The sequence below is a fragment of the Diuraphis noxia genome, unplaced genomic scaffold, assembly GCF_037042655.1.
Source record: "Diuraphis noxia isolate RWA-SAM2 unplaced genomic scaffold, SU_Dnox_SAM2 contig0002, whole genome shotgun sequence".
NCBI lineage: Eukaryota > Metazoa > Arthropoda > Insecta > Hemiptera > Aphididae > Diuraphis > Diuraphis noxia.
Genome location: NW_028301712.1, coordinates 11,627,979 through 11,654,839, shown reverse-complemented (window position 1 = coordinate 11,654,839; position 26,861 = coordinate 11,627,979). Strand labels below are relative to the sequence as shown.

The 26,861-nt window shown below is 26.0% G+C and overlaps 1 protein-coding gene across 1 annotated transcript in view; it reads left to right on the top strand.

Annotated features, from left to right (window-relative positions):
• LOC107165536 (protein O-mannosyl-transferase TMTC1-like) overlaps positions 1-26,861 on the top strand; it is a 117,280-nt gene that overhangs the window by 33,476 nt on the left and 56,943 nt on the right. Inside the window, exons 2-6 of the mRNA XM_089220591.1 lie at positions 780-957; positions 6,118-6,191; positions 13,218-13,358; positions 14,021-14,093; positions 14,714-14,817. Of these exons, the coding sequence (XP_089076717.1) occupies positions 780-957; positions 6,118-6,191; positions 13,218-13,358; positions 14,021-14,093; positions 14,714-14,817 (570 nt within the window). The remainder of the gene's footprint in view (positions 1-779; positions 958-6,117; positions 6,192-13,217; positions 13,359-14,020; positions 14,094-14,713; positions 14,818-26,861) is intronic.

The window sequence follows — 26,861 nt, the reverse complement described above, 5'->3', positions numbered from 1 at the left end:
GTACTTACGCTTATTTATTCTTATTTACAATTCAATAATTAATCTCATACAAAACAACACTCTAAAATATTGAATATATTTTATTTTAAAAACAAATAACAATAGTAATTTAACATATTGTTTGTATATGTAATTTAATAACTGCATAAACGAAGATTTTAGTATTTCTATTTAATATACATAATACATTTCTATATCAAAAGTGATTATTAATTTTAACTTGAAATTCTCAAGTTTATTTTCTAGTGAGAATTTAATATAATATAGGATAAGTTACAAATTTAAGCTAAATTTAAAATTGTCTCTTTCCAATATTTAAGATAAAAGTAGAAATTAAAATTAAAAATATACCTTATTCATTTCTGCGTGTATCTACTTTATGAGTTGTAATTTTTAATTAACAATGACCTGAAAGTAAATCTCTATACATCTGGTAATAGTGAAGTAAATGTATGTCGAAATTATTATTATTTTGAATAGACTGAAACGTAATTTATCAATATATTAGTACATAAGATAATTAATACTTAAGAGCATACAATTTTTTTGTCATCATTTGAACAGTTATAAGAGATCCATATTCTGAAGTGCAACAAGCTACACGAAACCTATGAACTTGATATACCTATGTACCTTTATTCTCAATATTATTCAAATTTTAGTTGACTAATACTTAGTAATACCTCGCTGTAATATTTTCTGTTCTGCCAATAATTTAGATAAAATACGTTCTATGAATTGTGTTTATTTATACAACGAATATGTGTTTTGTGTTACAGATTGAACCATTACGTATTCGGGCTTCAACCTGTGTGGTTTCACGTAGTCAATGTTATCCTTCATGGCTTTTGTAGTGTTTTGTTTGCCCGCCTGTGCATTTCAGTTGCTGGATTAAAACATAAATATGGACTTTTAGCTGGAATTGTTTTCGCCGTCCATCCGATTCACACAGAAGCGGTGAGTTAACAAAACAAAAAAACAAAAATAATAGTAAAGTAGCTAACCACTATACAAAACAGTTGTATGTGTTGACTATACATCTTAATCGAGAAGTAAATCACTATCATGAATGTGTTACATCATCGTTAGAAGTAAATCATCGAATATCATTTACATTATGTGGAATAATCGAAAAACTATTTTGAGTAAAGACTATCTGGTATATTATACTAATCCCAATAGCCCATATAATAATGTATATATTATATGATATTTTTATATCACTATTAAATTAATTTAATTTACAATTGATAATACTGTATAGTAGATTGAATATATTTAAGTCGAAAATAATGCATTTTAAAATGTTTTTATGCGTAGAAAATATCATATAATAATATAATTTACATCAAATCATATTTTTAGATCAAGAGTGGAGCGATGAACGTACCCTATTGGTTTAAAACAAAAATGTATTTTCGTTTTTTCTATGCTAGATATTGTATTTTGAAACATTCAAAATGTTTCGATCTGTTAAAACTTTTGGATTTTCACTTAAGATATTAGAAAAAAAACCGATCACATTACTAGGTACTATGATGGTATAAACTTATTACTATCTTATTATTATCTATATTTTCCATAGATACTTGAAACTTTTCATCATAATATTATCAATTATTATACATAATTATTCATTCAAAATATTTTATTACGTCCTATTGTATTATTAGTAGATAAATATGAAATATATGTATATGTTAACAGATTTTCTTCGTTCAGAATCGTTTTTCGCGTACAATGATTACATACCATTTACTTTAAATTTAACATATCCATTATAGTGACAATTTATATTATTATTTCTAGTTACATTCATCTAAAAAATACTAAATAATTGTACTCCAATTAAAACCAAACTTTTATAGATTGTTGAATCAGAAAACAAAATATGTTTGATTTTCGTATACTATTTGCGCATTGAAGTGAATATTTACTGTTTCGTATGTAGGTACGCAATTCCTATTTAGTCGAGATCATTTAGTATGATATAACAGTGGTAACAGAGTATACTATAAATAATTAACAATTTAGAACATAAAAAGTAATAGGGTTAACAAGTGGTTCAAGAAAAAAAAAATAAAACGAAAATAATACATTTAAAGTGGAGAGGCGAAGGTTTGAAGATTTACGTGCCGTGAATGGAACGGGTTTATGGAATCTTGAATCTGTTTATTTCTTTATATCTACAGCTAAATCTTCGTTTAAACATTTAAGGATTTATCGTTATTTCAAAAACATTGCAAGGGTGTAACAGTGATCGAAAATGTTCAAATATTCACATTCACTTTAATGTTATTAGGCTTGCAAATTACGTGGTGGTGTGAAGAAAACAACAAATTTGATTAGGGAGTTTGTGCAACACCAAAAAAAATAATGATAATAATAATAATAGTAAAAAAATCTACCTAAAAAGTGTTTTAAATGATATACATCCGACTTCTGGGACGCTTGGCTGACTTTTTGATACCTTTTTTTATTGCATCCTTGTGTAAAAAAAGCAATGAATGGCCAAAAGTTTCACGAAAGGCCGAAAACCCTCGGTTAGACAACTCCTTTTTTTATCACTAATGTTCAAGGATCTTGACGATGCGTGAAAACTTTTTCTTTCCTCTTGCATACTATCATATACATCATGAATAATTGTTTATTTTCTCACCCTATTATATTTCATAACTTTTATTTTCTGTTGATTCCAGTTAACATGACTGATTAATAATTATGTTAGGTACTTAATAAATAATAATATAACTAATATTACGTATATCATTTATTTTTATAGAACAAATGGGATACAAAATTTTACTTCTTTTTTTATTTTAAGATCGATTTGGAATGTTCTTCCAAATAATTTAATGAATTGATTCTAAACAACTTAATATAATAACAATTATCAAAGTTATTCAAGCGTATTTTAAATTTAAATAGTTGTTAGTAATTTTTATAATTCATTCAATTCGTTTTATATTTCTGAATTTTCAGAATTGTTTTCTATAATTTAATGTGAGTTGTATGGTGGTTACTGAGTACCTCTGCCATCTCGGGCAGATATATATTTAAGACGTATTTAATTGTATTATTACAAATACAGTTATAATATTGTGTCACAACTAAGTTCTAATATTTTTATCAACTATACAGGTGTCCCGTGAGGATTTACCCATTGCGATATCTCCCAAAATAATGGTGATATCGAAATTCTGGTTTTGTAATAAGACTCACAAGGATAAGAACTACAATTATTTCATATTTTAATGTTTTGGTAAAAAAGTTAAAAAATGTATTTTCATATTTAATTACTTCCAAAAAAGTTAAAGATAGCCATTTTGTAGAGTGTATTTTTCTGAAAATATTGACGTTTCAAAATTTTATTTTCATTAATTTTCTGTTATTTTATATATTTTTAATTTCAAGAAAAATTGCAAATTATTTAACACCATAATGTTACCAATCATGTGACTCACCACGCGGCGCGCATTCCCATACGGCCGGCTGATTTACATTCTGTGTTCCTAATAGTTATACATTTATAATCATATTTTATTTCTTCAAAACTAAAAAAAATATTAAATTTCAGGAAATTAATGAAAATAAAATTTTGAAACGTCAATATTTTCAGAAAAATAAACTCTACAAAATGGCTATCATTATTTTTTTTGGAAATAATTGAATAAAAAAATATATTTTTTAAATTTTTTACATAAACATTAAAATAAATTTAAAAATGAAATAATTGTAGTTCTTATTATAAAACAAGAATTTTGATATCTCCATCATTTCGTGAGATATCAGAATGGGTAAATCCTCGCGGGACGCACTGTATATCCTTACAAAATATTAATTTGTGAATGATGGTTTGGGATTAAAGCACAATTCTATTGCTTATTGATCGATGGCCAATAGTTTTACCAACAAAATTTAATACGACTGTGCCATTTGGCCACTCTGCAGACGGTGTTAGTATCAGCAGTAGCTATCAGAGATTTAAGTCCCACGTGATATTTTGTCGTCCGGAAAAACTGTCGATGGGAACTTGCTTTAATCTGTTACGACGTGTGCGGATTTCCGGGGCAGTAACTCTTTGTGTATAATATAATGGCCAAAGTCACCGTCATCGCCATGCGAAGCTTTTACGCGTTTAGTCCCCAGGGGTGATTTTAATTAAAACTTGTCGCCGTTGTCAACGTTAGATTATTTTGAACGTACGTTGGCGGCGGCGGCTTCGATGAACAAACACAACAACACACGAAATAATCGACGCCGGTAGACAAAATTTCCGTGGAATAATAATGTTATATATCTCTTTCTATGGGTTGTCGCAGTACGATCAGAGCAGCACCGTGGTCGTGGTATAAGCACATGTATGGATTCACATAATATACCCACAGTCGTAATAATAATGGTGCCCTGGAGACGTTTACCGTTTTAATTGCGCAAACCCTCACCATTCCGTCTTTCCAATCACGTATGTCACGGTGAAAATGAGTTTCCTTTTTTTCCGCCGATTTTATTTTCGTTGTCTCGGACTTGAGATCAATTTTCTGCCGTTCTGTGTAATTTCCCTCGACGATCAAAGGTCTAAAATATATGTACATGCGCGGAGGAGTTTGCTTCGAATCACCTTTAATCTCGTTATACTATTGCGGTCACGCTCCCCTATAGTCAACAAAGTAGTGCACTTTTGGGGACAGGGGCACGTAGTTAAGTTAGGTTAACTTTCCTTTCCTCGCAAAGAGTTTACGTAGTCTTCGTGTCTTCGTGTCTCCCACGTACTCTGCGTGTAATATTATTATCGCGTAGGTACAGTGTATGTACCTACTTAACGTTTTACACATTACATGTTAAATGGTGTATGAGAAAATTATTTGCAATAAAAATAATTATAAAAATCACAGCCGAACCCAATCGGCCCATGAGAGGCAAACCGAATTCCATGGACATATTGCTTAAAATAGTTATAAAGGCTATTTTATTTTCATATGTCAATCAAGATTTCCGATCAATACCTATATGATGACTGAGCAATAATTCAGTATGAATAAACAATTATAGTAGGCATATAGAACTAAATTTTTAAAAGCATGCATGTCGCAGTTAATAAATCAAAATCTAGGTGTGTCGAATAAAACTTATAATAAGGAGCCTTCAACACGAGATTTTATTTTTAATATGATGTTATTATATTACACATTTGATAACGGAATTTCTGTGACGTCGTGTGTTTTATTATTTAGTATACACATTTAATATTTAAAAAAGCTGCTGTTAGTAGCTTAGATTTTCTATAGAGGAGGCAATGTTTAAATATTTTATAAATAATATAGGTACCTAATATACGAGTGCTTAAGCGATGAAAATGTCCACTGGTTTTCGTTTAGACTTAAAAGTTCTAACGAGTATTAGTTATAAACTATTTTTCCAATATGCCCTTATATTATTAGTTAGTAAGTATAATACTTCTCAGTATAGTTAATTTCAAAATATTGACATACTTTTCGGCACGAGTTTTCCCCTAACCAATGAAGTTCTCCCATGAAATTAGTTTCGAATATTTCCGTTTTCATTCACTCGAGATTAACGCCTAAATTATCTATTGAGAACATGCGTGCTTACGACAATATTATTGTATATGACATGCGACCAGCCGGATTCGTTCAAAGGGACTTAACCTTTTGGTTATTATTTTTGTTATTCAATGGTGTAAGTACACGCGCTATACATATTTAGGTACCACAACCCATATTTAACCATCGATCTACACCGAAAAACTACAAGTTTTATAAGCGATGTTTTGATATTTTTATGAGCAAAAGTATATTGTTTTTGCACGTAAAAATACGTTATGGTAAAATCGATATTTTAACTTTTCCCTTGATAAAATCATAAACATTAGAATTACATCAAATTTATTAAACAGTTAAGTATATTATGAAAATATTTTATGATTACAAAACCTCTTATAAAAAAAAAAAACCCATACATTATTTCATTTTTACATACAATTTAAATAGAATAATATTTAATGCTTAACTTGAGTTTTATGTAGTATGGTAATTAAATATTAGGTTTGTTTAGGATTTCCACAAGACGTGTCTCATTGGTTTAAAAATGTTTCAGGTTACGGGAATAGTCGGAAGAGCAGATGTATTGGCTTGTCTATTTTTTCTATTATCATTTTTAACGTATCACGAGTAAGTACATTGAAACATTACTATAACTAATTAATAAGTTTTAGTTTTTAATCAAATGAATATGTAATGAAGGTACACATTATACACATAATATAAACGAATTGATTTAGTTTTAATTAAAATAAGTTTAGTGTTTACATTAAAAACTTATAATGACTAATCGTTTTAGATTTCTATAATATAAGAACTGAGTGTTTGAATCTGCAATGTAGTATCTGGAAAACTGTTATTTATAGTACCTTTTTTTTTATTTTTAGCCATATATAAAATGATTTAAAGCTTTTTAATATTTTTCAAAACTATATTCTTATATAATATTTTTAAAATGCAGAATATTTTCTTAAAAGCTAGCTTATCTAATTACAAAGTATCATATTATTATTAATGCATAATTCAATTAATTTAGATTGATGTAATAAAAAATAAAAATAAAAATAATCTATGTATGATTAACATTTTATAATTTATTCAATCAAATGATTAAAATTTAAATATTTATTTTAAAAAAAAACCCCTTAAGTTAAATTAATTAATGATATTTACCGGACAGTTTTTGAATCATGTTAGAGAATCATATCCCAGTATACTTAAATATATTTAAAAAATAAAAAGATTCATATAATAAATTTATTGTACTTATTTATGATACTTCATTAATTAAAAAAAAAAAAAAAAAAAATATAAAACATAAAGAAATAAATAATCATTATTGCATAATATTATTATATATTATTACATATTATGTAGAACGTTTATCCTATAAGTATCAAAATACTTTACAACCAACATACATTTATTAACATTTTTAAAACTTAAAAAATTGTTCGTATGTTTTCAACAATTAAATACTACAAGTTTTTTCATATTGTTTTATATTCTGAGTGAAGATGAATAATGTATTGAATTTACAATGATGTTTTTTTCGTGTATGAACCATTTTTCATAAAAAAAAAAAAAAAAATGCTATGATTTTCAGCCTTAACACGTTATCTGGTAGTATAGTGAATCTAGTTAGTTGTTTGAAACATAAAAATTGAGTAATTCCTAAAATATTTCGTAAAAGAAAAAAGGAATTTTTACAAAAAACCAGTTCTCAGCAAAAACAATTATCTCATTTTGTTGAAATTCAAACAAAATAAAAATCTCAAATAATTAAAATGTTAGCCAAATGTGTAATTTAGTATATACAATTAAAAAAAATATTGAAACGCTCTTAGAGACATATTTATTTTATGTTTTAAAAAAAAAAAAACTTTTATTCTTTACAACGAAGTTATTTTATAGTTTAAAATGTGTAAAATGTTTAATTTCTATAGATATCGATTGAAAAATTAATACTAAATGTATCATAAGTAATTAATACTAATTTCAAAAAGTCTTAACAAGTTTTAGCACAGTAATATTTTTACTATCTAAATTTAAATTTAGAAATTTGACAAAGTTATGCAGGCACCTAAGTAAACGAAACATAAAGGTTTTAGTAATTTTATTCTAATTCAAAAATATTTTTGATGGATATTTGAAACATTAAACTCATATTATTATTTTTTTTACAAACAATGAAAGTCATTTTTAAATGCATATTTTGGCAAAAAATTATTCAATCTAACGTAATTACTATGTCGAATAGTAAAATAAATTACTTTTATAGCAACATAAATACACCATAAAATAATGTTAGTACCTAATAATAAGGTTGGCTGACCAGATACAATTTCTGTATAGAATGATTTATCATTTATTTAAAATTAAATAAATATATTACAATGCATTTCTCAATGACGAATTACTCGTGACACTATTACTGTACAGTAGAGTGGTTACTAAATAATAAATACCCCTTTTTACTATTAATAATTCTAATAGTTCTATAATCTTTGGAGATTGGTTAGTTAATCATTTCATTTTTCACATAATATCATAATGGATTTGTTTTATGAAATGTATTTGCAATATTCGTTCCTTATAAAATAAAATATCAGATTCGTTTAACATAACACATTCATTATTCAAAAAGGAATTTTTAATTTTAATTAAATTTTTTTACACTCATAGTGTTTAGTTTGTTACTTTTTCTAATTATAGCTTCATAGTTTTAATTTCGCTTTTGAAAGCAAAATATTTTTTCTGAGTATTTTGATACATACAAATTGAATTTAGAATGAGTAGTTTAAGTGTTATAAGTATTTAAAATTTAGATGAGCTGAATATTAGTGAACCAAAATTTCGCAAGACAACCGCATACTTCTTCACTCTATCCATCGTATACTTGTAAGTCATAAATGAATTATGAGTTATAAGTATAACTCATAATTCTTAAAACTACTAGTTTAGAATTCGATTTTCATGTATCGAAATCCTTAGAAAAATATTCTTCTTTTTGAATATAAAAATAGAACTGTATGTTATGACTCAAAAAAGGAAACACTTACTCTAGGTACACATAAATTTTGAGATACAATTGATTGTCAAAGAAAATACACTTTTTTATAACGTGAACTATAATTATAACAAAATTTAAAAAATATATAATCTTTTACTTATTTATTATTAGTGTTATCTAAAATATTCTAACCTCTTATGGTTGATACTATTTAAAAATCATATTTCATCTAATACTACATATGCGCGTATATATAAAATATAGTATTCGATAATTTTACACATTATCTTTGTTTTTGTTGTTCTCTGTGTCTGCTGTAATAAGCCAATCACCTTTCAGAAATTAAATGATTGACAGTATCAGAATGATCTGCTAACGGCGGGGGTAAAAACGCTAAAAATATATATTATATAACTTCCGTCCTGACAAATTTACTGAATTATCGCATGCAACTCGCATACCTTTTGGGTTTTTAATTAATCTCTTCGAGTCAAACGAAATTAAGATATTATAATGACGATGACTGACCGCCCATCACTGGTGTATCGATCACATTATTATTATTTATTTTTTTTTTTCAATCTGCACGGCTGAGCATTTCTTTTCATTATATAATATTATTTATATATTTATTTTTATTTTTTTGTGAATAATTGAGGAGCCCAACGAGCTGCAATACGGGTTTTTTATACACTTTTTTTTCACCTCGGTGGCCGTCCCTTCGCGTCCGACGCAGTGCCGTCGTATGATTAAGCATGAATGATAGCCCTCCGGTGCAGGAATTAGCAGCTGTGTGCAAAGTGCCAGTAAATTGTCGAGCATTTATTTAAGCCCCGCGCGTGGAATACACACGTATATCCTGTATCTATATTTTTATATATATAACCCGTGGTGCGTGGGTGGGCGGGTGTTTGCGAGTGTGTAAAACGAATATTTTTAACGGGCGTGTCGTCGTCGCTACACCGTCGCCGTGAGAGGCACACCAGGTGCGGTGGAGTTTTGTGCCCGACGATCGTTTGTCATCGTATGCGGTCTGCAGATTAGACACGGAGAAGGCGCTTTAAATGCACAGACGTGTAATCATTAGTGTCCACACTCTACTCTGCCCTACGATATAGGTCTACTAACTGCACCGGCATAATTGCGTTGCTCCAGAGGTTTTGCATCCGCATCAAGTCGTGGATACGTCAGAATAATAATCAGGCACGTAAATAGGTGTTTTTTTTTCGTGGGGGGGGGGGGAGTGATACATTTTTCCAGAACAGTTGAGGCTTACAAAATGTGCAAAATTGTATATTTTATTATCGTAGGTGGTTTTTTGACAATTATATGATTTTAGATTCCCGGTGATTTTTTTGTTTATGTGTTGCAAGTCCCCAATACTTATAGTTTGGTTCTAGTTTGGTTGGACATAAGTTTTGTAGGTTTAATCGTCTGCTTTCTGCACTTTTTCTGTGACAATTTTGTAAACGTTTTCAAATAATTTGATTTTACATAACGTGAGAAATTATACAGTCGTATCGTTAAGATATAATTCCGATCTACGTATATGGTTTTAAAAAAATCGAAAGTTCCTATCTTTTACTACTAAAACACGAGTATGCCCAAGAATTTAAGCCATACACGACTATACATATTATACATATTTATCATAATACATGTACACAAACACACATTTTACCATCAAATTTCTTCACGATTTGTTACTTAAATTTTCTGCAGCATTTACATTATATAGTTTACCACCAAGGCGTTATAATTGTATTTATATTATTGTTTTCATTCACCACTTCAAGCAATGAAACTTGATTTATAACAATCTTAGTTTAGAATGACTAATCCGTATTGTAATCAAAAACTAAATTTATTTTGATCTATGTGGTAAGTTTATCTTATAGTACTATATATATTTATATTATTATCCATTAAAATTTAACAGTAGGTATCTAGGTAATATTTTATGTGTCCCAATTTTAATTTCGAAATCTAAATACATTTTTGTAATTTCGGTACATTTTTCTAGGCACAGGTCCTAAATGATTCTATGTGTCGATGTAAGTTTATTTTGTCTTATTTTCTAAGAAAAATATATTTCAATATCAATGGTATACATTTGTAAAACATGATATAGATCATAATCAAAAGTGCTAACAGCAAAAAAAAAAAAAAAAAAAAATGTAGAATACATTACACAATTTGGATTTTATCTAGTCGTTACATATTAAATGCATTTCGTTGTGTAAATAAATAATTTATTAACCATTATATTTCATAACTTCATATTTTTTTTTTTTTATTTAAGTTCAATAAAAACCTTAATAAAGGTCTTTGAATTGGACAACTATATTTTTTTTTCATAGTTAATTATTTTTTGAATACATTTGAAATATTTATTAAAAAAAAAATCTGAAATGTTAATGCTTTTCATGCGTTGTGTTTGAAAAATTTTTATTGGTCTGATCGAAACTGATCCCAAAGCTGTCCCTCATAACTTCCTTGTAATACCTGACGTTCAACTTTTGAAGTTGGTATCGTATAGAATGACAATGATCACCAAAAATTTCTTTAACAGTGTTATTGCAATTTATCACCATCTGGAACAGTCTTCCTGTGCTTTTCTTTTCGGTTTCTAATAAAACAGGATTTGCAGAATTTTAAAACTGTTATTTCCCATTGAGATTAGCATAATTTTTACTTCTTTTTGTTCTTTCTTCTCATATATATATGTATTATATATATATATATATATATATATATTGTATATATATATAGCTTTAATTTTTATTAGACTATTAGAGCTCAAAAATTAAATACGATATACAAATAAAAACTTATAAATAGGTTTCGTGATAGCAGGTATAACATAAAAAGTTTAGATAGGACGTAGTACAATCACAAAATATGTATATAAATATGATATGTAATCTATATAATTTGAATAATTGTTGGATAATAAGTGAAATATTAAATATGGAAATAAACTTTTTGTAAGACATCGATTAGGACCGAAATTAGCGGACCAATAACAGAATTTAACTAATTTTTTGGTATTTTTCTATTTAATTTAAAAAAAATATATGAAATATTTCATACAAAATTACGCGTAATTAACCTACAAAAATTCATAAAATATGACACCTTGGTAAAACGCAAAAATGGTTTATATTTTGATTGTTCATCTCAACTAACATTGCTGTCATTATGTTTATATACGGATTTTCAGTTAATATACAATTTCTATGAACATAAAGTAAATATAGAACTTTAAATTTAGCTACTCATATTCAATTTTATTAAAGAGAAATATTTGATTGAAGAAAGGAATGGGTATTGATCATGATTATTCACAACCAGTTATTATATTATGAACTTACACTGTGTTGAAATGCTGTCTTAGAATCTGCCTGGTGGAAATTTATGTCAACATTTAACCCTTTTGATTTATTATAGTTTCGGTTGAAAATCGTCGAGGGTGAAAATAAATCGATAAGCATAAATCACTGTGTTATTTAACTTATAAAATTGATATCGGTATAGGTTGTGCATTTTTAAATTTTGAATTTTGTAAATTAAATTGTACTTATAATGTTATCAAATTTATATCTAATTAATACTATTTCAAACCAAAATAAATAATTCAATATCACTCTTTCTCTTGAATTGGACAATACAATGTTAAAATCTACAAAAAATGCTTAAGTTATGAATATTAATAATTTAGTTTTTTAATTTTAAATTTTTTGTGTTAAAATAACCACGACTGAAAGTTGATAGTCTTATAATTATTCATAAAATACATGTTTTATTTACATGCTTGATACATCTGTAAGTTTTTTACATCAGGTCTGTGAAAAAATGAGTTTAAAAAAGTAGACACCAAGGGAGATAATTACCCTGTGATTTTACATAATATTCTATAATCACTTACTTTTAATATTTTCAAGAGAATAACTCGTTGAATTTTTAGTTTGTATTCAGTAAAAACCGCAATGTTAAAAGCTTGAAAACGGGATAATAGTAAATAACTGTTATCTCCGAAAATAATATTTTTATTTGTAGCAAGCATTTAATAATTATCATAGGCAAGGGATAATAACCTCTACTTTTGTTCGTATTTGATTTAATTAAAGAGGTAGCTATATTTTGAAAAATGTTCCAGAGGCAATGTAACAGAAGTATTAAATAAATAAAATATAATTTAATGTCTATTTATTATACAATTATAGAATTCAACTAAATCAATTATTTTATTTTCACACAACATTATCTAAAAATCACTTAATATTATAAAATAAATATTATTTTTCAGTGTATTTTTTTATTTTATTTTTTTTTTTTTGGCCAAAAATGTCATATTCTTAATAATTTATTAATCTCATTTATATTTCTTTAATTTTTAGTTTAAATTTTCCGAAACTATAATTTTCAATTATATTGCAAAATAAATTTTAAAATGAATTCTATTTTTACTCATAACAAGTGACGACGAACATGTAGATTGCATTGCTCACAATGTTTGTAACTATTAATTATGTTATTTTTCGCATTTATCACTTTTTATTACTTAAATCAAACAAATCTATTATACTAGATGTATTTTTTTTATTATTTGTGTCTTACAATTTATTTTATTTTTATCACAGTGCTCGATGGAAACGCAGAGAACGGGTGTTGCTTAGCTGTACATTTGGAGCGTTATCAATGTTGGCCAAAGAAACCGGGCTAATGGTCCTTTTAGTTAATCTGGCTTACGACATATATTCTTCGTGGGGTCATATTAAAAAGTAAGAAAACTAAAATATTGTGTGGCTACTTAGGAATACAAATCAATTATTTATTAAATTATTTTAAGCTTAATAACAATATTGAGATAATAGTATAAAGTGTTAAATAATCTTTTTATGTTTAGAGATACAACTCTACTTAACGATATTATAGTTATTTGTAATGATCTTGGATATTCCTTAAAACAGCATAATACTAAGCAAATACTATGGAGTATGATATATATACATCAATATTAAGTAGTAGTTTAAATCACTAATTTTAATTGGTTGACTTATTGTGTTTTTTTATGAAATTAAATATAAAATAATATATATTCATCGTTAGAAAAATCGTCCTATTTTAGATTAAATTTAGATGTTATGTAACACCTTGTCTTGTATATTACATTAATATATATATTAATTACGATTTTGTTTGTTGTACAATATCTGGTATAATCTTGATTCTCTTAAAGATTAAACTTTTATAATCATAAGTTTAAAAATGTAATAACTCTTAAAATGATTTTTAGAGTATATTAAAAAAAAAATAGTAATTATTTGTTCATGTTTATTGATTATTGCAATTGTAGTCTATGATTGTAATTATAATGGTATTTTTAGTCTGAAAATTTATATTTAAAATTATTTAAACAACTAAAACAAAGTTTTATTTTTAGGTCAGTGGTGGAACACAAGCAGACTGAGGAATACAATTCATTCGCAAGAAGGGCTCCAAAAACTATAGCTGCAGTATGTTGTTTATCAAATTTCTAAAATATAGTTTTACATATTGCATTTTATTAGTTAGATAAACATTAGATATAATACAATATATTATTGTTTTAAATTCTTATTAAGTTTAATTCCAATCGAAATACATTAACTGTTTTTTTTTACTCGTAAATTTAGTTCAAAGGATATTATATTATTTACTATATTTTTCTTACAATTTCAGAAGTTTTATTACCTTTTTTTACTTAATATAGATTTATATATTATAATAATATTATGATAGTATGACAGTGTGGTTTATGATAATTCGATTAATAGTATTGTATAATTTGCTTTTCTAATTTTTCTTTGTTAATTTAAACCTTGATCTTCTAAATTTTTAATTCATAAACAATTATATCATGCAAATTCAGTCAAATTTTTTTATAGAATTTCTTGACAATAAAAATTATAAATCACTATAATACCCATAAATATATTATATGCTAAATGTAATAATCGCAAACGTTGTATTTAAATATTGCAATTGCAATTACAAAACCAAAAACCACTTGTCATCACTCACTATAAAGAATAATTTTGCTTATATAAAAAGTTTTTGAGTGTAATTTCACATGTACTTAATGTAAACTTTGCAGACGGTTGCATTGTTAACATTTCGACTGTACATGCTTCAAGGCAGTTTACCAAAATTTACTGAACCGGACAATCCTGCAGCGTTCCATGACAGCTCAAGAGTCAGGTAAATACTATTTAGTAATAAGTAATAATATTCCATATGTACCTACAACATTTATTAGTTTTAAAGTTTCTCATTTTGATAAGTTTACCTATACATGAATAAAAAATATATATAAAATAAACTTGAGCAGTAAAATATATTTACAAATAGATTTAAAAACTTATTAAAAGTTTTGTTTAATGTTGTATAAACAATTTCTTCTTGGTAAATAATTTAAACGTAATCAATAAAGTATTTATTTTAAAAATGTAGACCAAATAAAGTTACATTATATTTTTTATTTCTGTCCCAAATATTATGAGAATGGTTTCGTTTGTTTAAATTCAAAAAATATTATATTAAGTCATTTTTTAAATTATTTAAATTATTTCGTTGAAAAAAGTTCTATTTTTTTTATTTTCATACATATTTTAAAGTGCTTACATACAAATAATAAAACGAATTTAAATATATAATTTCTAAATTAATACTTTCTCTATGTGTAAAAAATAATTTTCTAAAATGTTTTCGAACATAGTTAATAATTAATTTTGTGAAAAAATCATAATAAATAAATTATTAAACAAAATAACATTTAAAAACATTGATAATTGTAAATAAATTTTCTTTTGGACTTAAATATAAAATATAGTTTTGTTTAATTTACATAAGCTAGGTATTATGTAATTAAAATTAAATTGCAAGAGAAATGTGAAATTATAGCACGAGATAAAAAAATGTTGACGATTTTATAACCATAATTGAATACCAAATCCTCAATTTTGAAAGAATATTATTTTATGTATTCATATAAGTCAATACGTATAACATACATAAATATAATAAACACGGAAAATAATATACATATATATATTTTTTATTATTAATTGTTTACTGCGTAATATAAATAATATAATAATGGCAAGGTATATGCATTTTATAAACTCTACCAAAATTCAAAAGAATTATTGTATTTATATTCACCTGATATATAAGTTGAATAATATACTAAAAAGTGATTTATTAAAACAGAGCCCAAAGCAACCGCATCAACGTGAATTTGACGTGAATTTGAATAAAAATAATTTTCTAGAAAGTTAAAAATGTTTTATATAATTATATGCGTACCTTTTATATTATAACATCTATATTTTATTATATTATGCATTGAAATTCAATTAACTTAAGAGGGGCTGTAGATTACATGAATTGTGTTACCTTAATATTGTAGATCATGATTGTATGGATTGTTTTGCCATTTTATACTTTCTAAGTTTAGTGCATGTCAAAAAAATATTTCGTTGAATTGTCAACGTGACGTTGATTGGAATTTTCTGAAAAGTATTTAATATCTGGATCATGAAAAAATTAAAAAACAAATTTAACACGCAATCTTGCAATTATAATTTATGTGACAGACACTTGAACTAAGTTCAAGTCTTTAGGGATGATGGTATTTAGAGGAAATGATAAGATCGAGTAGGGTGCTATTTTTAAAGTGGATCCATTTTGGAGCCTCTCCTAATGCAAGAGGGTCATTAAGAAAAGATTTATGACATTTGCAGATCAATATTATATAATATGTGATGATAGAAATGAGTGTTGGTAGTAAAAATAATAATTTTCTCTTGCTGATGTATAAATATTATTTCTTTTATTTACAACTAATTAATGGGCCAAAGTTAATTGTTTAGCAATGATTGGTGGTGAAGTAGGCCGCGACCGAGAATATTTTGGTCCATCGAATGGATTTGGTAGTAGAACTATGCAAGAACCACAGCATCCCTTTAGTCCTACCCCGTTAAATGGCTCCCTGTCGAATAATTTATTGTGTATCTTATACGAGAACAACCCCTATGCGAATTCAAAGCAGTTAATATTAAATTCTGTTATGGAGGGCGGGAGTAAAGTACGAGAGGGGCGCACTTTTGCCACCACCAGGTTTTGGAATGTTCAAAATGGACATATTTCAGAACCCATTTATACAGAGAAATTCCGCCGACCGATAAATTTAACAAGGGGGTAAGCTACAGTACCCCGGGTTATCATTGTCCGGTACCATGGGCATTGGGAATTACAAAGGGTTATTTGTTGGCCAGTGTTTGATAAACTGGTAAATTTACCTTTCACTACAAATAAGTATGTGTTACTGAATCTCGGAAACACCTTGATTTTCAATTGCATTTTTTGTCGTACATAATATTTTTCATTTTATTTAACTGAAATTATTATAGATTACATACTTTTCCAATTTAATTCAAAATAATTAGTATTTAAAACAAATTTGATTTATATTTATCATAGTTGTATGCATTTACAATTTGATCATATTATTCTGAAAACTGAATTATTAAAAGAAGAAAAACCTTTATTCGATAAAAGAATAGATAGCATAATAATATAATACATATTATGTTGTGTTATTTATTATCATATTATAATTTGCATCTAATATTTAATGTTGTTGTATTTATTAAGTAAAAAGCACATTAATTTGAAAATTTGAAAAATATTTAATTTTATTATCAATCGTCTTACAATTTATTTCTATCTTTAAAGACTATAATAAATAAATTATTAACGTTATACTTTATTCAACTATTTAAATAAAGTATAAAAAAATAAAGTATTATACACCATAAAGTATTGAATTATTTTGTCAAAAGGCGCATTGAAGCAAATTGTTATAAAGTTATTTTTAGGTTGGTGTGTTATAATAATAAAATCAAATATATATATTGAATTTAATGCTTTAGAACAAAGTTCTATAAGAACCAAATAATTTAAATATAAAAAAAAATAAAGTTAAATGAGAACTTAATTATTTTGGAATATTAATTCTTCTGTTGAAAAAACCAAGTAAGCATAGATAATACATTTTTTAAATGTCTTGATGTTTTTAAGAATTTCCAAAAACTTTGAAATTTTTTACCTAAGATTTTATTTTTGAAAATACATATAAATGCACATAATTTTTTTTCTAAAAATATTGACTCAGTCCCTCCTTCTTTACTAACCATTCACTTGGTATATGTTAGTAGTTTAGGATCATTTAAATAATTGTTTTGATTGATAATAAAATAGTTATTATATACGATAGTTTATTATGCTGTTGTGGATGTTAAATTTACCAATTGACAACATTTTTTAATGATAAAAAAACTGTGCATTTTAAACTTAAATTTGTTTATTTTTGCATATTTATACCAACAGAACATTTTCAAATATATTAATTTTTTTATTGCTATTTCAGTGTTTGTTATTTATTTAACCCTTTTTTTTTATAACAAAAACCAAAGGTTAGTGGAAATTAAGTACGAGGGTCCTATTTAGTTGTTAGTTTCTTGTGATAAACCTTTCCATTCAACGTTTAGTTTTGATAATATGTGAAAAACACTTATGTTATATATTATAATATGGAGTTTGCCAATTCCCGGCAACGGGGTAAGAATTTTTGTGAATGGCCGAAAGTATTAAACTATTTCCGGTAATTAATTACTATTTATTATTTTGTTTTTTTTATGAATTTCATATCGTAATTAAATTACTAGATATTGGAATTTTTTTATTAAAATATAATAACAAATTATTACGTAGTAAAATCAAATAATTAAATATGTATAACAATATATGTAAGCTAGTTGAGGTTCAAGTTATATAAAATATTGAAATAAAACGGAGATATGAAAAAATGGCATGCTTAAATACTGATTACAGGTAAATAAAAACCACCATAACATAGTAATTAAGTAATTAATTTGTTTCTATCCGTTGCTCTATTAAAATAAATAACAATATAAAGTATACAAAGAATAACGAGTCTTCATTTGTGAATACCCGCTACATCCAGCCAATTCAATCATCTCTCCTATGAATGTTTTTCTCGGTCTTCCTCTTCATTTGCGTCCATTGATTCTTCCTTCCATTATGCTGGTTATAAATGGGTTATTTCTCAATAAGTGTCCTATAAGTTATCTACTTCTTGATCTAATACTAATAATAGTAGTAACACAATCTTCTCCTCTACTATTTGGAGGATTTCTTCGTTGCTCTTCCTTTCAGTCCAACTAATACAAAATATTCTTCTCCAGGTCCACATTTTCATTGCTTCAATTTTTTTTATCTTATAATGACCAGGTTTCATTTCCATACAACAAAACATTCCCTACGTAGCTTTTGGAAAAGTTTTTTCCTCTTTTAAGATTAAGATTTTTGTTCGTAAGTAGCTGCTTTTTTTGTGTGAAGGCTCTTCTTGCAATTGCTATTCAGTGTTTTATTTCTACCGAACATCTACTATCACTCGTTAATATACTTCCTAAATATGTACATTGTTGCACCTCATAAATTATTTTGTTATCCAGTTGTATTTTGACGATGGAGACTCTGCTTTCCTTACTTTCCACCATGACTTTTGTTTTCCTTATCTTCATAAGGTATCGTTTTAATAATATCATCAGCAAATCTGATACAATGAATAACTTTTCTATTTATTTTTACACATTTAGTTATGACTTTGAGTTCCTGGACCACTTTTTCTATGAATATATTGAATAAACAAGGTAACAAAGAACAGCCTTGTCTTATCCCTCTACGAATTCCAGTTGTGGATACGCAGTCTCCTATTTTAATTATTGTTTCTTGGTTTTTATATAGTTTCATAATAATTTTTCTGTCTCTCCAATCCAGGCCAGTTCTTTTCAAGGTAGTCATCAGCAAGTTCCAATTTACGGTGTAGAATGCTTTTTCTAAATCGATAAACCCTATATACATCTGTATTTCTGTTCATATTTAGATTTCTTTTTGCAAACGTTCTCAAAGCAAAGATAGATTTTCCGTAACCCATTCCTTGTCTGAATCCGAACTGATCTTCTCCCAAATTTATTTCCGTTTACTTCCATATTCTATTCTTTATGATGTTCAAAAGTATTTTTGAAGCGTGTTTAAAGAAGCTGATAGTGTTGTAGTTATTGCATTCTGTAGGGTTTCCTTTTTTGGGGATAAGTATAGTTCTACTTTGTGTAAAATCTTTTGGTTCTATATCTTCTGGATAAGTTTTTTCTACCATTTTAAATGAGAAATTTCTAGTTTATTCCCCTGAATGCTTCCACAATTCAGCAGGTATTTCATCTATGCCTGCTGCTTTATTTGATTTTAAGTCATAGATTGCTTTGATAAACTCGCTATTCATTATACTGGGCGACATTTCATCTTCCCCAGCACGGTACACCTCTTTTATTCCAAAATTATTTTCTGTTGTTTCACTAGCTCCTTCATATAAATCTTCTAAATATTATTTCCAGCGCATTGTTATTTCTTCTTCATCTATTAAAATGTTTCCATCTTTATTTATAACCACTGTACTTTTTGTTTTTGTGTTCATTGAAAGTTTTTTAAAGATGTTATATGCTCTTCCTATGTTACATGAGGATAAATTTTTCTGAATGTCTTACCATATACATCCATCCATTTCTCTTTTGCTTCTCTACACTTTTGAGTTATGCTATTTTTTGTCATTCTGTACATAATTTCGTAATTTTTCCTGCAATTATTTCTTTGTTTTATGAACTCCATAATTTAATTTGTTATCCATGGTTTTCTCATAGCAAGGTTTAAGGTATCCAATCGATTTATCTGCAGTTTTCATGATATTCTCTTTCAAATCTTCTCGCGCACTGTTAGTGCGCTTTCTTTTGATATTATATCTGATTCTCATAATATGGTTATTAAAAAAATAAAAAAAATACTTGTACACGCATACATTTTAATTTTTTTGTTTTGATTATTATCTGGAACGTTCCCCAAGATTATTTCGCCTAATTATAACCATAATGATTAGTTTAAAAGTCTATAATATGTTTATATAAAAATGGATGTAACTAAACAAATATATTATAATACAAATTACTTGTACTTTGTACAAGTTTAATACAATATAAGTTTAATATAAAATTATATAAACATCGTGTTATACATATATACTATAAAATATCTATTCTATACGTTTTATAGTGAATCATATTGATATTTTTTTATTGGTTACTATTAAAACATCATAATATTTATAGCTCAAAGAGTAAAATATAAAATATATATTGGTTACACCTTGATAAATATAATCTATTGTTACTAGCGTTGCCCACGTTAAATGTTTTATTTTTCGAATCTTACATATTTTATGTCAATTAATAAATAAAACCTAGCCTCTATAATTAATTCCGAATTAAACTATAAATCTTGTTAAATAATAGACATTTATAGATTTATCGCTCTTCAGTTACTACAACATAAAAACGGTTTCAAGGGACCCTACGTGGGCTAAAATTAAATTAAACTTGCTTGCATTATTAAAACTTATCTAACCCCCCCCCCCTCCGACCTTAGTCATACCACTTGATTCGTATTTAATTACTAACACTCCACAAACTATGGTTAACTACTAAATTGTAACACTCGCGGCTGAAACAACAAACCACCTTTACATTGCATATGACTCGGGTGATATCCAAAAAACGTTAGTGATCCAAGTTGTATATTTTTGCAAGGAATGATTTCCTGGTATGTTTATTAATTCTGGCTTAAGTTTACGCAATTTTATAGTATAATATATAACCTGTATACTAAAAGTTAATAATGCCAATAATATTATATTGTTATAATTTAATAAATAAACTCATCTGTTATTAATCGATTTTAGTAAATAATTATATTATCATATTATTTTAATAATATAACACGAATAAATCATATGAAATAACAAATATATTTTAATTAATAATATCATGTATTTATTGTCTTTGTTGAGTTGTAATATTGTATTTTTACTAATAAATTATCATTACTCAGTTTATTTAACAATTAACCTATTTAACGTGAAATAAATAAATTTGAATATAATTTCAATATATTAATAATATATAATAATAATATATACAATAATATATAATCAATATATACATAACATCAATAAATAAATGTCATATCCTTAAGTTCGATATAAATATAATTTAATCGAAATTGTTCATGGCGTTTTTCACCCAAAATTCGACGTAACATTGTATTATATTAATATGTAATAAAAACCTACACTTTAACCACGTAAAAGAAATATGTACTTTTAAATTAACTTACGGTTTATTCGTGCAATCAAATTCATAGCAAATTTTACTTTTTTTAAATTATTTCATTCCTGTCGGAAGTTCAATCCTAGGTTTCAATAAAATTTTGTGATTGTTTGGTATTTTTCTTCGAAATAATCCATTGAATTTATAAATTGCACTTGTGAAGATGACTCATATTTTTAAATCTATACATACTTTAAATTAATTTACGTTAACCTTGTTAACAATAAGCTAATAAAACCTCGATATATCACTTAAATACTTAAGACAATTTTTTAATTAAAATTTTGATAAGTATCTACCATAATAAACACTAACTTAGGTACTCATAAACATTGTTACCTGGGTCAAATTAAATTGCATTATTTTCATAAATAATATGATATTTTAATAAATATAAGCTACTTTTATTTTATTTTTTACTGAATAGTTAATATTATTATTGTAAATATACTTTTATGTTTGAATATCAATATTTTTCATGGTAATGATGAATATATAAACGAGTAATATAAAAACTTGATTTAAAAACAATAAAATGTAAGTTTATTCATTTTACATTTAATATAATTAATATTATAACTTTCAATAGCATGTAGGATTTTTACTGTTACTTTTTAGTAAATTTACATCGTTTTATTATTTATCGTCAAAGTTTTGAAATATCATGATCAAGTATGTAAACTTATATAAATTAATAGTATTATTATTACATAATATGCATTGTTATGAAACTTTAATTGTATACACAATTCGATATTAGACAGACATCAATAGTCACTAAACTTTATTATTTTATATTGTTCAATAAAGTTAATGAAATGAATATAGTTTGATACTATATACATTTATTATCTCGTTGATTTCTTCGCAGCTATTAACAATATACTTTAATTTAATAAAGAAGGAACAAACAAATATTTTTAGATAAAAAAAAGTTTACAATTTCAATAAAACATGCTTCTATGTTTCCATACACTCTACATTTGAAAGATTACGAACAGTATTTCGTTTTTTAAACGTAAAATTTTCACAGGGACATATTATGTGAATGCTTTGATAGAAATTCACTCCACAAAAATTAGTAAATAATTGTTGTAAAATATAAAACTATTTTTGTAATTAACAATAATCGTACCCAAGGAAACTATCAAAGACGGTTATTAAAGAACAAGTATGTCGAGTTTATTTATTCACTGGCGTTATAAGACACGCACGGAAATGATGATGCTGTAAAATAGCATTATATTATCATAACCGTTAGGAAATTATTTTAGAATCACAATATTGTAAACGTGCAGTTAACAACATTCAAACTTCGAATTCACTTATGTTTAAGAATAAGTTAACTTCTGAATTTTAGTAAATATTTTATACGAAGTATAATTTATATTGCATGCATAATTTATCATAATTTGTGAATACATTTAAAATTTACTTCGGAAGTTGGTAACGTTCGCATATGTTATGTACGATGTAGGTGCCTATATTTATCATTCTAATATTTGTTGAAATGACGTTAGGATTTTTATTCATAAGTTGCTGTAAAAAATACAACTGTATAACTTATAAAACAATTTTTAACAATAAATAGTTTTTAAAAGGTTTTTAGTGATTATTATATTTGGGTTTGTATTGGTGGATTTCTAATTTTGCTATATTTTTATGTGATGGAATATAAAATATTACCTACCAATACAATAAAGTTGTGTATCGATTATTTTGATTTAGTGAGATAATAAGATGTTCTTGCTTCTGATTGACCTAACCTAACAATCAATTATCAAAAATTACTATGTACTACATTTTTTTTTTATGGTTCATTTATAAAAAAACTAACAGTAGTAATAATAATATTCATGTTATTATATACGAATAAAAATATTTTAATATATAGTATATATATTACAAAGTATATTGTGAATGTAACCATAACTCATGCATATAAATTCAATATTAGTTTAACTTTAAATAGAAATACCTAATTTTTCAAATTCATGGTCTAAAAAAATACAAAAGGTAAATTGCTAATTATAGGGAAATTAAAATATGTAATTAGTTTTAATACTATAGACTCCAGAAATCATTCAATACTCCATTTAAGAAATGACAAAAACATAGCTTAATGACTTTCAGGCACTCAGAGTTTCTTGGACACAATCCAATGGGGATGATTGCCAAGTGTTTTAGGTAGAGTTGGTATTTGTTTTGTGTGTTTAAAACTAAAGATATCCAGGGCATTGATAGTTGGGTGAATAAATAAGAGAGATTTTAACAAAAAATTTTTGATTTTTAAATCAGAGACTATTATGTGTAAAAGGTATTGATTTATCCAATATTTACCTTAGCGTTTCATTCAACAATTAAAAAATGAAGCTATATTGTAGAATATTTACCTAATGAAATTGTGTATAATGTAATTTAATGTATATTATATCATGTTATCACAACTAAAGTTATTTCATAAAAATTATATTTATTTTTAATGAGTTATGTATAACCATAATTCAAATAATGTTTGAATTATAAGATGAATTCAGATTTTATAAAATGTAAACAGGTTTTTTATGCATTTAAATTTATTCATAAATCATATAAATTAATTGTATTTGATTGTGTGTTTAATAATTTATTTTGTTTATACTAATGAACATATTATTTACCACATCGCTTATTTCTATCAAGTTAATTTTCATTTTGACGTATTTCAAGAATTTTCCCATTCGTAATGCATGTGCCAATTGTGCCATGTGACATGAGATATACGTTGGATATAGATATGGTAGGCAATCTAAATAGGTACTATAGTAACGTTTGACGTACCTAGCTTAACAATGACACAATGAATAACTTTTCATGATTCACAGCCGTCTGTTCTATTGTAGATGTGCGATTTATTAAAGTGACAAAAAAGCGTTTTTTTTTTTTTTTTTGCGAACAATATCAAATCATATTTTATATTCAAAATATTATACGACCGTAATTATTAAGTGATACACCATCATCCCACACACCACGTCAATGATATTTGTTATTATTTTTTTAATTTTTTTTTTTGTTTAACCATGTGGTTCCTTTACAGTTTACACTACCCACTCTCATACCCACACGTGGAACATTCACAATTTTAATTTTTATATGAAATCCATACGTATTGTAATAATATTGAAAAACTTTCAATATAATTTATGAATATCTGATGACCTTGTTAAGGAGTATTTTTATGTGGAAAATGCATCAAAACATAACAACGATAGTGTTTATAGTGTTTTATTAAATATTTTATATTGATTACTATCAAAGTAATAACGAAACAGATCTCAGATGTAACTTTTCAAAAACTGAAGTATTGAAAGCCATTAATCTTATTTGAAACAAAAGAGGAATCGTAAAAGATCGTTTTCAATTATTGCTTTTAATCCTATTACATTCAACCGGAAAATGTGGATCACTAGTGCCTTATATATATATATATATATATATCATATCACAAAGTTACATTAAAATCGTTGTGATTCATGCTACACTTATAGTATAGGGGTTAGCTAACAATTTTCAGTATGCAGTCTAGTACTCAGATAACTCAAATGAAATATATATTTTTAAACCCTATACATTTTAACTGAAATATAACCTTGTGTCATCTGAACTTGTCTGTTTGAATTCAATACCACCATCGAAAAAATATCCATAAATATTAATTATTTTAGTAAATAAAAAAAATATTTTTTAGAAATCTATACATATTATAAAATTGTTCAAATTGTTTTCAATATATTACATTCAGCCTTAACGGAGTGACTTCTTGTTTTTAAAATAATTTTTATAACCAGAGAATATTTTTTTTTTTTTATAACACAATCGTATTTGTTAAATTATATAGTATCGTAATTAAAAAAAAAAAAAAACTTATAGTATACACATTGATTGTCGATTGATGGTAACTAACGATATACAAATATATCATCTCTGTATGTAAATAATAATTAGCGTAGCAACATAATATATTTTTTAAGACTTAGTTCACTTAATGACCTATTTAAAATAATTGTTTATAACACGGACCATGTTGTTCGTCAAACTATAGGTACAATTGTAAAATAAGCTTATTAAGGTGTACTAGAGAGAAATGACGTTGCGGTTAGGCACGTGAGCTTTCGTCTACGCCAGTGGTTCTCAACCACTGTGCCGAGAGATCGACTAGGTGTGCCGCGAGAAGTTTCTGACATTTGTAATTATGCTGGTAAAAATATTGAAAACTGTAATTTATTTCATTACATTTGTGTTGAGTGTGCCGCAAAAACTTGTGATGTGTAATAAAGTGCAATGAACCAAAAAGGCTTGAGAACCACTGGTCTACGCTCTCTCGAGATCGCTACAAAGCGTATTTCTAAGGTTTTAATGTCCTCTGACAAAACGAAATTTACTTACTCTGCTGGACGTGTTCCGAATATCGGTAAACGTAAGTGAGGGGAAAAAAACAGAAAAATCGAGAGAAACAAATGTTGCACTTTATACTGCGGTAGAAAATACGTCATTTTACGATCTCAATGTTAAATGTTTTACTTGTGGTTATTTCAAATTGTATGCATACCGCATAATAACCAATAAATGACGTCTTAAAGTAATATTTAAATTGGTATTTCTACAATACAGCATAATAAATAAAAATAGAAAATTATTAAGTTTTGTATAAATAAATTAAGAACTATACGTAGGAATACAATGTTTAAAAAATTTTAATTTTAATGGTAAATTCACGTTCGCACTATTAAGACGTAAACGTAGGATAATACAAAATTATATTACATAACATCTTGCAATATCAAAAAATGTAACAGATAACTCTGATGTTAATAATATGGCATTATTTATTATTATTAAAAATACGTTCAACTATTAAATTATAATGATAATTTATTCTAAAAATAATTAATATCTAATAAA